The following is a 14,015-nucleotide window of genomic DNA, read 5'->3' on the forward strand; positions in this document are numbered from 1 at the left end:
AAGACACAGCCTACGATGTTCAGTGTTGTAGTTGCTATAAGGCATGTTTGATATTAAGGACATTGTCGCATTCAGCATATAGAGTCTGCTCTACAGTTGCCAGTGGAGAGCAGTGTTTCTCTGGAATAATGGATTTGTCTTCATCTTAAGGACCATCTCTGAACCATGTAACTGATTATGTTTCCCTCTTTGCAATGGTTGCTGGGAAGCTCAAAGCAAATATTTTGGCCCAACTCTTGTACATGCCCAAAAACTTATAAAATATACACTTATCTCACCCCTGGCCTCCCCTTATATTCTCCTACACTTGCTTTCCCTTTGCTTCAATTGTCTCACTTATTTTTTTTATTGATGTATTGATACTATGATGATTTTTATAGGATACCTCAAATCCTTTGTGGAAGGAGCTGGTTAAAAAAAGGATTTCATAAATTTACATTTTATTTATACGTTCAAGGATCTCCCTGGTGGCACAGTGGTTAAGAATCCGCCTGCCAGTGCAGGGGACATGGGTTCGATCCCTGGTCCTGGAAGATCTCACATGCTGCGGAGCAACTAAGCCCATGCGCCACAACTACTGAGCCTGCACTCTAGAGCCTGCGAGCCACAACTACTGAGTCCACGTACCACAACTACTGAAGCCCGTGCACCTAGAGCCCATGCTCCACAACAAGAGAATCCACCGCAAGAAGAAGCCTGAGCACCGCAACGAAGAGTAGCCCCCGCTCACCGCAACTAGAGAAAGCCCGTGTGCAGCAACGAAGACCCAATGCAGCCAAAAATAAATAAATCTATAAAAAAATTATTTATACATTCAATGTAACAAAATATACATGTATCATAAATAATGAATACCTAGAATTCACTAGCACAAAGCCCATATGTACATCACACAAATATGAAACAATACACACAGAGCACATATGCACATAATTCACAATCACAGCACATCCTTAATGTCACAAATACAAACACACACTTGTCCTCTCCATTTGCCCCACTCCCGTGCACACACACGTGTCGTGCACATACCAAGCTGCTCTGCGAGGAGCCGGCCCTTCTCGGTGGGAACAACCCTCTCTTCCTCCATGTCACACTTGTTCCCCACCAGGATGACCTGCGCATTGTCCCAGGAGTAGGTCTTGATTTGAGTAGCCCTAAAGAGAGACAGAGAGATGACAGTGTTAATGACATCCTCCTAGGCTGGAAAGGACCCTGCAAAGCTCACAGAAGCCCCTTCAGTGGGGTTCGCAACACACGAGATACTGTCAACTAATTCAGCCTGGGACAGTCAGACCTCTGCTCCTGCTGGCTGTCACAGATGCTGACCCTTAAGCCCTGGCTGCAAACTTCACTCAGCTATTTGGAGTCCACCTCTAATGCCCTCTCCTCACAGGGCAGAGAGCTCTTTCTAAAACATCTATCAGATGATTCGTCCTTTCTTAAAAGCCTTCTCCGGTCCCTGGACTAGCTAAGCGATGAAGTCTAGATCCCTCAGTTAGGTGTTCAAGACCATTCCCATCCTGTCTCTCCAGCCTCATCACCCTTCCTCTCACTTCACAAACCTCACCCATTCCCCAAAGGCTCTTCCATGGTATGTGCCTTTGCCTTTACTGGAAATTCCTTCCCCACACTAAGTCATCCTCCAAGGCCCAGGGCTGATCTCCCAGTTGCCTGGGGGAGCGAGCCTTCTCAAGCTTCCCCTGGCCCAGCAAGCCTCTCCCTCCTCCTCTGTGATTCATAAATCTTCACCGAGGCCTTAGATCATTATTATTTGTAGAAACCAAAATGTCAGCAGTGGTTTCCTTCACGTAGGATGATAATGAAATTTTATTTATTTATTTATTTTTGGCTGCGTTGGGTCTTCGTTGCTGCGTGCGGGCTTTCTCTAGTTGTGGCGAGCGGGGGCTACTCTTCACTGCTGTGCGCGGGCTTCTCATTGTGGTGGCTTCTCTTGTTGTGGAGCACGGACTCTAGGCGTGCGGGCTTCAGTAGTTGTGGTTCGCAGGCTCTAGAGCACAGGCTCAGTAGTTGTGGTGCACGGGCTTAGCTGCTCTGCGGCATGTAGGATCTTCCCAGACCAGGGATCGAACCCGTGTCCCCTGCATTGCCAGGCAGATTCTCAACCACTGCGCCACCACAGAAGTCCCAAAACTTTAAAAAAATACTTTACTTTTCAAAATTTTGAAAGTGAGCATGTATTACTCTTATAATGAGAAACAAACTTTTAAACAGAGGAAATAAAATCAGACCTTTTTATTGAGGAGACATCTTTTTGTGGAGTTGGCCTAACTCTGTCCCCAGATACCTCATCAGGTAGAAACAATTACCTCCCCTTTTGTTCCCCCACTCTTTTTTGTGGCACCTGTCACATTTGGCTGAATTTATCTGTCTCTCCTTGAGGGCAGGGACAGGCTTGTTCATCTTTGGGGTGCCAGCCCCCAGCATAGAGCACAGAGAAAAGAAGTCATTGATTGTCTGATGAAGGAAGAAGCCAGCAGATGGTTGACCCTGAAGCAGATCTAAATACAATCTGACCCTATCCTGACACTGACACTCAGTCTAACTCAACCCTAACTGCAACCTGGACCAATTGCCAACCCTGCTCCTAAAGCTGATCTCACCACCAATCTTCTCTTTAAGGGTGAAAAGCCACTCCCTCAAAGGATGGAATTTACTCAACCACCATTTGTGGTGAACCGACAGAGAGCCAGGTTCTGTGCTGGGTACTGGGGCTTAGATGGCAGGTGGGTGCTAGGCTGGGACCAAGTTTCCCAGAGGTAAAACTAAAGGCCAGAGCTTGGGAAAGATAGACATTCAGTCCTCAGCTTCAAGACAGGTACCTGGAGCCAACTCCCCAAGTCTCCCATGCCACTCTTCTGTCATCTTCCTCCCTCCTCCCACCATCATCATCCAGGCTCAGCTCCCAGATTAGCAACTTAGGTTATTCTTGGAGGAATCATCACCAGGTGTTAAAGTCACTGTGTCCCTGAGGCAGAATGAACAGGGACTGATGGAGAGAGGGAAGGAGGTCAAGGCCAACAGGAAATGGGCAGTGTGGAGATACTTAAAGAAAGAGCTAATCACTTCGTGGTGGGAGGTAGGGGGGAAAGATGGAGACATGGGAGAAGGGAGGCAGAGAGAAAAATCATGACTGGAGGGAAGAGAGGGAACAAGAAAGGAAAAAAGCAGGAGAAAAAAGAGGCATAAAGAGAGAGGAAGAGAGAAAAGAGGGAGGAAAGGAGAAAAAAGGAAGGTGGAGAGAAGGACTGGTTAAAAGGAAAGGGGGAGAAAGGAGGAAGAAGGGGATGACCAACAGACTAAGAAGGACCACACATGAGTGACAGGCATGCGGTGGCACCCTAGACTGCTGCTCAGAACTCGGGGGGTGGGCGGGGAGAACGTGGCAAGCAGCCTGCAAGGTCACTCCCAGCTCAAGGCTCCAAGGCACCAACAGGGCTGCACATAGTCATGACAACTGTTCCTTGGGAGACGGGAAGTCTTCAAAGGGTAGCTGTTGGGCAAAGAAGAGCAGGAGACAAGCTTGGCACTGGCCAGCACTGCTGCTGTGTGCCCAGCCTACTCAGCCTCTCTGATTGTGAAGAAGAGCCAGGCACACACGCTCCATCTTCCCCATCCTTTCCACTGATTAGGGGCACCGGGTCCTGGCCCTCCGTCTCACCTGCCCTTCCTCTCGTGCTCCCTTCTCCCTGTGAGTAATGCTCCAGGAAGAAAGATGTAAGTTGCTCAGAGATTATACCTCTGGGGAACTGTGCCGATTTCTATCGTATCAAGATATTGAATCTTTATGAACTTGGACCCCCGGTCCAGGGATAAACTTTATAGGGAAGCAATATGTGGATTCACTTAGCACTATGTCCAGAATGATCTCTCTAAAACACTAATTTGAACCTGTTGTTTCCCTGTTCAAATGTCCTCACCTACCAGATACAATCCAAATCCCTCACCCCAGCACACAAAATCCTTCATAACCCCTTCTCTTCTTACCCTCTCACCTACCTTCTTGTCTTTGCACATCTGTACTCTTTTTCTGGAACATTCTTACCCATTTGTCCCTCTGGCTAACTCCTGTTCATCTTTTAAAACGCAGCATATGTGTCAGCAATTCCAGGACAACTTCCCTGACTTCCCAGGCTGGGTCAGAGCCCTCCGCTGGGTTCCCACAGCCCTAGTGCCACTCTCATCACTGCACCTGTCACATGATATTTTCATTGCCTGGTCACTGATCTGTCCTCTCCTCTCACTGTGAACTTTTTGAGGACAGGAGCCATGTCTGATTCATTCGAGTTTCCCTAGCACATAGCACAGAGCCTAGTACATACTAGGTTTTCATGAACAGTTTGATGAGTGGGTGAATGGACGAATCTCATACCAGTCTTGGACAGCATTGAAGGATTCCTCATTGGTGACGTCATACATCAGGATGAAGCCCATGGCTCCACGGTAATAAGCTGTGGTGATGGTCCGGTACCGCTCCTGCCCAGCCGTGTCCTGGGTGGGAAAAGGAAAGAGTCAGCCTCCTAGAAAGTCTGCTTTGTTTCTAAAGAGTCCCCAGGACAATTAAAATCATCCAAAGTCTATTTAAGGAGCACCTATTATGTATCTTGTATTGTACTTGGTGACTAGAATAAAATGGTTTTTGAAACCTCATAGAAATTAATAAGAAGATAATTAAAATCCCAATAGAAAAATGAGCAGGAGTAAAGAACAATTCACAGAAGAAATGTAAATGGATAATTATTATATTAATAGGTTTTAACCTTATTTTTAATTATAATTCCCATTATAGTTGAGGATGTAGTGAGATGTATAACCTCATACCTTGCTTGTGGGAGTGACACTTGGTTCAATCTTTCTGGTAATCAATTTGGAAGTCCCAAGAGCATTAAAAATAGTTGTACCCTTTGAACAAGAAATTTTTCCTTCTAAAAACTTTTTCTACAAAAATAGAATATCAGACAAATATTTATGCACAAAAATGCTTCTTACAACTTTATTTAGACATTGAAAAACTAACAACAACCTATATATTCAACAATAGGAGAATGGTTAAAATACAAGATTTTTAATGTGTTTATTTATATAAGAATATTTATTATAATGGAACAATGCTTGTAAGTGCGATATAATGTCAGTTTCATAACTATATATGCAGGAAGAAAACTGGAAAGAAACACATCAAAAGGTTAATAGTGATTATCTCTGTATGAGAGATAAGAATTACCAGGATTTTCATTTTCTTCAGGTATTTTTATTTTCTCTATGCTGAGCATGTATTACTTATATAAGGAGAAACAAATAAACATTTTTACTAAAAAAAGACGAAGACAATTCTTTATCTCAAGCAGCTCACAGTCTAGTTGGAAAGACAAACATGTAAGCAAGATAAGCCAAGCCCCACAACAAAATGTTACTGGAGTACACTGGGATGCTTCACAATGTCCACACGGTCCTTATGTGAGGGACCAGCCGGTATTCTCTGAATCGTTAGTTTTAGATGTGTGATACTTGAGCATGTATAAAACATTTCCTCATATATTATCTTATTTAAATTTTATAATAAGCTCTATGAGGTAGGGATCAGTATTTACCTTTTGCAGTTGAGAATGCAAAAATGCAGAGAGGGTAAGTGATTTTTCCAAGGTCACAAAGCTGGTGACAAAAGCTATGCCTTAAATCTAGGACTTCTGATTCCAAGTCCAATGCACATACCATTATACCTCAATCAATAAAAGATTTATCCACAGGCATTTACTGAACACTATCCATAATGATAATAAAAACAAATAGGGACTTCCCTGATGGTCCAGTGGGTAAGATTCCATGCTCCCAATGCAGGGGGCCTGGGTTCGATCCCTGGTCAGGGAACTAGATCCCGCATGCATGCTGCAACTAAGAAGTCCACATGCTGCAACTAAGAGTCACATGCCGCAACTAAGAAATCTGCATGCCACAACTAAGAAGCCTGTATGCGGGACTTCCCTGGTGGCACAGTAGTTAAGAATCCACCTTCCAATACAGGGGACATGGGTTTGAGCCCTGGTCCAGGAAGATCCCACATGCTGTGGAGCAACGAAGCCCGTGCGCCACAACTACCGAGCCTGCGCTCTAGAGCCCGCGAGCCACAACTATTGAGCCTGCATGCCACAACTACTGAAGCCCGTGCACCTAGAGCCCGTGCTCTGCAACAAGAGAAGCCACCGCAATGAGAAGCCCATGCACCACAAAGAAGAATAGCCCCAGCTCACTGCAACTAGAGAAAGCCCGTGTGCAGCAACGAAGACCCAAAGCAGCCAAAAATAAATTAATTAATTTAAAAAATTTAAAAAAAAAATAAGAAGCCTGCATGCCACAACTAAGACCCAGCACAGCCTAAATAAATAAACAAATAAATAAATGGTTAAAAAAGTAAAAACAAATAATGAGAACAGTAAGAATTATAACCTGCCATTAATTGTACATATGTTGCACCTGTTATCCACAAACTTTAGAAAAACCCTGTAGGGTACATATTATTACTCCCATTTTACAGATGAGAAAACTGAAGTTCAGAGAGATTGCCCATCAAATGTAAGAACTGGGATTCAAAACAAGTATGTCTGACTCCTACATCCATTATAGTATATTGCCTTGGCTATGAACCATACTTTGTGTGACACAGAAATGGAACAAGGACCATCCTTGCCCTAAGGAAGCCTCAGTAAAAGTAAAGAGGTGGCTAAGACAGACCACTGAACTTATAATTAGCGATTGTGGCAGTATGTCATCAGTACCAGGTATGTGGCATAAAGAAAATGTGTCACACAGTCAGATAAGGTAGAAACATGGTGGTTTTAGGTAGTTATGGAAGATGTCAAAGCAGAGATAGTGTACCAGTTAGGGTAGACTGGGTTATTCAATAATACGCAATCTCAAAATCTCAGCAGCTTCAAAAACAAGGTTTTATTTTTCACTATTTTTACATATCCATCAAGGGTCGGCTGGGTGCTCTGCTTTTTGTCTTCCTCATTCCAGGATAAAGAGTGACAGGGTGGCTACGAGAGGGAAAGAAAGTGTATGAGTCATGTGTTGGCTCTTCCACTTTTCACATTCACTGGCCAAAGCAAGTCACATGCCTATACCCAAGAAAGCACAATCCTATAATACGCCCAGGAGGAGAATGGGAAATGTGGTAGATGGCATAACCACTCCCATGGATAGATTCTGTACCAAGCCCAGGAGCATTACCTACAGATGTGCTTACTTGGTAACAGAAGGAGGACAACAGGGATTTTCCGAAAGAAGAATTTTCCAAGCAGAGAAGTGAAGGAAAGTTATTTTGGCAGAAGGAAGATTTTTTTCCAGTGACTACTCCAGAAGAACTTAAGGAACGGTGGGAAATGAGTAGGAGATGAAGCTAGAAAGAGCTTTGAATGCCGTGCTATGGAGTTTGAGCTTGATCTTTTTAGGATCAAAGATTTTGAGACAGGAGATTAACATGACTGGATCTGAACTTTAGAAAGATCACTCTGACTCTGATGTGGAGAATGAACTGGAGGAAGTAGAGATGGGAGGCAGGAAGGCTGGTTGGTTAGATCTTTGCAGTGGTTCGGGTGCGACCTAAGACGGATTTGAACTACAGTGGTAGCAATGGGGATGGAGTAGAAATAGACTCAAGAGGTATTTAAGAGGTGAATTACAGGGCATGATGACAGATAGGTTTTGTTTCTGGCAGGGCTCAGTTTCTTCATGTCCTGAGCAATTCAGCTCTGACCCAGACTTGCACATTACTCAGCAAAACAAAATCTGCATTTAACACACCCACCATCCTTGGAGAGCATAGGAATCACCATCTTCTGTTTGTTGAGCAGGTTTTTGGGTGTCTTACTCGTTACCTCAAGCAGCCTATCAGAGTATTCCTTCTGACCACATACAGTACTTCTCCCTAAGAGTTCTAGCAAACAGAATTTTATCCAGCTTATGAATGGGTGAGTGGATGAATGAATTAAAGAATGAATGAAGAGATAGATGATTGAGTGAGTGAGTGAGTGAGAGTGAGTGAGTAAACATCTAACACAGGAATCTAAGGCACTAATATTAGAGAAATATTCACTGTCTGCCATATCTCACAAAAGCTCTGTGTGTGTGTGTACCTATGAAACACTGCAGCAGAATTTGATCCTCCCCTCCCACGCTCTTACCTCTGCTTCCTGAGCTCCTCAGAGCTAACACAACACATGAGACTCCTCCCTCCAATCTATAGGCTCAGACCCTAAATCTTGTCCTGTAGGGTTTAGGATTAAGCCACCTGTCCAGACTGGTGATCTAAAGGCCCAAGCAGGATTTCTGAGCAACTGCACTGCCAGCAGTTCTCATCTCTTCTCATTCCGCCCGCATTATACCACTTCTCTATGAGAGTTTCTAGTCTCTTATCTCTGCCTGGAGCCTGGCCCTGTGCCCCAGCTCTTTGACAAAGAATCCTGCCACCCAACTGATGCCCAATTAATTGGAAATCCTGGTATAGAATAATAAATGAGCTTGGACATGGAATCAGTTTCACCTCTGTACTCCTAGTGCCTAGCACAGGGCTATGCACACAGTAGGGATTCAATCACCACCTTGTTAAACAAAAAGGCCATATAGTTTTAAGGTTAGGAGCATGGTCTCTGGAATTAGACTTCTGGGTGTAAACCCCTGTTTTAGCACTTACTATGTGACAATGGTAGGCAGCCTCTAAAATGGCTCCCAATGATTGCTGTCTCCTGGTATTCATGCTCTTGGGTAATCCCCTCCTGGGGCAATTTTCCTTACGGGGCCTTAGTTTCTTCATTTATAAAACGGGAATAATAACGATCCCTATTTCACAAAGTTATCGTGAAGATTAAGAACGTTATTATATCTAAAATGTTTGGAACAGTTCCTGATACAGAGTAAATGCCACTTAGGCATTATTTTTGTACTTCCACAGTCAGCCCCAGGAGCAGGGCCAGCTTCCCAGGGTCTGCCCAACAGGAGTGAATGAGTCTCATGCCATGTGCCACTTCCTTCTCATTCAAACCTGCCCAGGGCTGCCTCCACTCAGGGTCTCAATATGATGCTTCCCTCTAGGAGCAGAAAGTGGCCAGACAGAAAGGGAATGGATGAGTTAAGAGTTGAGCAGGCTTTGGACTTCCCTGGTGGTGCAGTGGTTGAGAATCTGCCTGCCAATGCAGGGGACACGGGTTCCATCCCTGGTCCAGGAAGATCCCACATGCCGCGGAGCAACTAAGCCTGTGCACCACAACTACTGAGCCTGCGCTCTAGAGCCCATGAGCCACAACTACTGAAGCCCGTGCACCTAGAGCCTGTGCTCTGCAACAAGAGAAGCCACCACAATGAGAAGCCCACGCACCACAATGAAGAGTAGCTCCCGCTCGCCACAACTAGAGAAAAGCCCACACGCAGCAACGAAGACCTAATGCAGCCAAAAACAAATAAATAAAATAAATAAATTTATTAAAACAAAAGAGTTGATCAGGCTCTGGTCTGACTCCCAGCTCTGCCACTCATCAACTGTGTGCTTTTGGACAGCTTGGTTTTTTCATCTCTCTGAGGCTCAGCTTCCTCACGATTCGAATGGAATAATAATGCCTGCTTTGTAGGGTGTTTGTAATTAAATAAGATTTTTTTAAATGTCTGGCTGATAATAGGTACTCAAATATAGGAGTATTTGTCATTTTCATTATCATTTAACTTTTCTAAGCCTTAATTTCCTCATCAATAAAGTGGTGATAATAATACCAGCCCTGAAGTGGTTATGTGAGGATTAGAGACAATGCACTGGTAGAGCTTGGCAGAGTGCCAGGCACATAGTAGGTGCTCAATAAAGTTCATAGTAGCTGCTGCTATTACTGTTGATATTGTTGTTGTTGTCATTCACCTAAAGAAAAGCAAGGTTGGAAACAACAATTCAGCTCTCACTATCCTGTGCTCAATAGAAAGTAGCCCAGAGAATCGCTTCTAAACCTCCCTCTCTCTTTTATTTTTAAAAATCACTTTGACGAACATTGATTCCCCTCCCACTGAGGAGAGTCAGAAATAGAACCAAAGAGGAGACAGGAAGGAGGAGAAAGAAAGAGGCATGACTCACTGGCTACTTGAGGAAGGAGGCCGTGTCATCAAGAGCAATCAATTCACTTCTACGAAGCAGACACACATTGAGCTCTTCATATGGGCAGAGCCTTATGCCAGAGAGTGGACACCATGATGCACAAGCCACCATCCTGGCCTGCAGCAGCCCTGTCAGTGCGGCCGACAGACACTTGCTATGTGCCAGGCGCTTTGATAAGTGCTTTATATATGGGATCTTATTATTTGTACTAACAAAATAAAACTGCTATGTGCCAGGGACTATGCTAAGCACTTTTCTTATTGTACTTAATTTTCAAAACAGCCTTGAAATACTGTTATCTTTACTTACAGATGAGAAAAATTTAAATAACTTGTCTACGATCTTGCAACCAGTTCATGGCAGACTGAGATTCAAAGCTAGGTCTGATTCCAAAGCCTGTGCTCTTCCTGCAATGCCCTTTGCTCTATGTTATTTCTCTTAATTATTATGTCAGCCTGAAGGAGGACAAGTTTGAGTCCCCATTTTATATATGGATTAACTGAGGGTCACAGAGGTTAAGTAAATTCCTAGAGTCACAAGCTATAAGGAAGCAGAGTCAGGATTCAAATTCAGTCTTTTGACAAGTGTGTATTTTCAACACAGCCTATAGCCCAACCAGACTGTGTATTCTGAATCCCTCTCTGCCCCTCAGGGCAGGACCCAGCCCACCCTGAAGCCTTCCAGATAGGAGATCCTCCAACCATGTCTAAGACTTCCTAAGGCCAACAATCTCCCCTCCACCAGAGGGTAAGGCTGGAAATCACCCACAAAGCTTAAACGGAATCACACGTGTCTGGCACACAGGTGCTCAACAATATTAGTTATCTTCTCTGTCTTGATTGAATCATTGATCCAACACAGACCCATCATTTCTTTCTGGAGTTTCCTCCTTGTCACCCACACACGCAATACTAATTTCTGCTCCATATGTCTGTTCATGCTACTCTCTCTGCCACATATGCCCTCTCCCAGCTCCTCCACTTGTCTTGACTATCAGATTGTTGAGTTCTAAAATTAAAATAAATCTTAGAAGTTACTCAATCCACCCGCTCACTTAAAAAAGGAATTCCTTCTACAGCATACTTGCATTGAGTGTTCCCAATGTTGGATGCCTACCACCTCAAAAGGCAGCCACTCCACTGATGGACAGTTCTGAGTATTAGAACATTTCTTCCTTCCATAGAGCTGAAAGCTGCATGTGGTAATTTCTATCCATTGATTTAACGCTGTTCTCTGGAGACCCAAAGAATAAATCTAATTTTTCACTCATGTGGCAGCCTTCCAAATATTTAAGTTCTATGTTTGTTTAGCTCTTAGAGTTTACAAAGTTTTTTTCTTATTATCTCAGTTAGTTCCCAGAGAAATCCTGTGAGAGAAGAACCAGTATCTCCATTCCACACACACACACACACACACACACACACACACACACAAAACAACTGAGCCTTGAAGAGGTGAATGATGAAAAGAGGCTTAAATAAAACCAGGTCTTCTGACTCCAAGAGACCAGTGCGCATGGCACAGGGCTATATCCCTGATGTTTTAAATCACCTGTGACAGGCACCACAATTAAACAGAATGACCAGAACAGGGATGGGAACTTGAAACTGTGTCATGGGAGAAGCAACTGAAGGAAGGAAGAAGCTTTGGGGAATCGTACTGCTATCTTCAAATATCTAAAGTGCCTAAAGGGAGGGTATTCCTCCTTTTCCTTTCTATTTTTTTTTTTTTTTTTCAAATCTTCACTGGGCACTGATTCTGTGGCAAGTGTTGGCTAGGTCCTGAAGATAAAAGGTTGCATACTACACATACCTACTTGAAGTCTACAGTGTCTGTTGACTGGAAAGAGAAATATGCATTGGATGGGGATTCTGAGGCAGGAGAAGCCCATTCCCATAGAGCCTTCTAGCACCTTTCCTTGAGGCAACACTCTTCCTTTGGAGCTCAGCTCAGCAGAGGAGCTGGCCTGACCATCCTGGCAATGTCAAATGCTCCAATTACAGGTTCTCCTGGCACCATGTACTTCTTCTTTGTAGCACTCCTCCCCACTGTAATTTTGTATTTATTTGTGTAATTATTTGATTAAAGTCTGTCTGCCCTGCCAAACTGCAAGGGCCACAAGAACAGGATGTCTGGTTTTGCTTACTATTGTGTCTCCAGTGCCTGGCACAGCACTGGCACATGGGGTGGGGGAGATTTCCAAAAAATACTGGTTGAAAGGGTGAATTTTGTGGGTGACTGCAACATTTTTGACAGAGCACACTGAATGTCAGATGGGAATTTCTAAAAATCCAAATCTCATCTCCTTACTCTGGGTCTAAATCCCTTCCCCGGCTTCCCACAGCCCACACGATGGGGTCCAAGCAACTCCATAGAACGTACACCCTTCAGGATCTACTCAGGCTTCCTTTCCAGTTTCTTCCCTCCCATTCCTCCACTGAACCAGTGAGTTCCAGCTTTGCCTACCTAGTGGTTTCCCAAACACTGCGCCTTCACACCCCTGGGCCTTAACCTGATATGCTGATCTTTGCCTGAAATCCCCTTTCTCTTTTATAATTCACAATCTTATTCAAGGTCACATTCTCGGAAACTTTCCTTGGCCTCCTCTCCTCTGACAAAATAACTTCTTTCTCTGCCCTTTTATGATTTGGCATTATATCATCGCACACATCACATTTATTATAGTTACTGGTTCATTCACCTGTCTCCTCTTCCAGATTATGAGCGTCTTTTTTTTGCCACACTGCACGGCTTGCTTGTGGGACCTCAGTTCCCTGACCAGGGGTCGAACCTGGGCCCTGGCATTGGAAGTGTGGAGTCTTAACCATTGGACCACCCGGGAATTCCCTATGAGCATCTTGAGACCCAGTCTTTATTTAGCTAAATCCCAGGCCCTCAACTATAGCATCTGGCACATAGTAGGCACTTACTAAGAATGCTGGTGAATGAAACTCAAAGGCTGATTATGTGCTGAGGAGGGAAAACTCATTTAGAACCCCAGGATTGGTTGGAAAAGCACCTGTGAGAAACGGGTCACCTCTTCTTTCTGATTCCTTTCCATGTTACACACAAAAGAGGGAGGCCCAGAGCAGTGACAGACTTAAGAGGTCACACAACTAGCAAGAGGTTACCTCTGGGGCCTCCATCCCTGGATCCCGCCCTGTTATATGCATGCTCCCCCAGCCAAACTCCTCCATCCCCCCCTCTTCAATTCATTCCCTCCAGGCCAGTTTGGGGGGTGGGGATGATGAGCACCAGGAACGCAAGTAATAAGAGCTTCTGGGCTGGTTCTCCCCTCACCCTGCGCTCCAACCCACAGCTGCCAAGCTCCAAGCCCTTTGTATTTTGCAGCACCTGGGAGCCGAGACATTATGTCCCATGGGAATGGGAGGAAAGCAGAGGGAGAGAGCTTTTCAGGAAAGTTCAGTGTAGCCAAGGAGAAGCAGAGGACTGAGGAAAGGAAAGAGTATTCCCTTAAAGCTGGCTTGGTGTTACACCCATCTGTCCTCAGTAGTACAGACCACGCTTAGAGCACCCTACAGTTTACAAGCATTTTTGTTGCATCATCTCATTGGATCCTAACAATGACCCTGTGATATAGATATTTTAGAGCCAGAAGAAACCAATCTTTGAGGTCGTCCAGTCTGACTGCTTTATTTTGCACGTAGGGAAATTGAGACTTAGAGAGGTAAAGTAACTTTCCTAAGGTCACACAGCTACTTATTTTTTGGTTAGGCTGGGACTCAAATGCAAATATTCTGACTCCACATCCAGTATTCTTTCCAGCACACCATGAATTATTGTCACTATTGATTTACAAGTGAGAAAATTGGAGTCCAAGTGCACATAGGTAGTAACTGGTAGA

The 14,015-nt window shown here is 44.3% G+C and overlaps 1 protein-coding gene across 1 annotated transcript in view; it reads right to left on the reverse strand.

The window, feature by feature from the left end:
- Window positions 1–14,015, reverse strand: part of RAB3B (RAB3B, member RAS oncogene family) — a 60,662-nt gene that overhangs the window by 11,871 nt on the left and 34,776 nt on the right. The window contains exons 3-4 of the mRNA XM_036836987.1: window positions 4,394–4,512; window positions 1,033–1,157 (exon numbers count right to left, since the gene is read on the reverse strand). Coding sequence (XP_036692882.1) covers window positions 1,033–1,157; window positions 4,394–4,512 — 244 coding nt within the window. The remainder of the gene's footprint in view (window positions 1–1,032; window positions 1,158–4,393; window positions 4,513–14,015) is intronic.

The sequence above is a fragment of the Balaenoptera musculus genome, chromosome 1 (assembly GCF_009873245.2).
Source record: "Balaenoptera musculus isolate JJ_BM4_2016_0621 chromosome 1, mBalMus1.pri.v3, whole genome shotgun sequence".
NCBI classification, from domain to species: domain Eukaryota; kingdom Metazoa; phylum Chordata; class Mammalia; order Artiodactyla; family Balaenopteridae; genus Balaenoptera; species Balaenoptera musculus.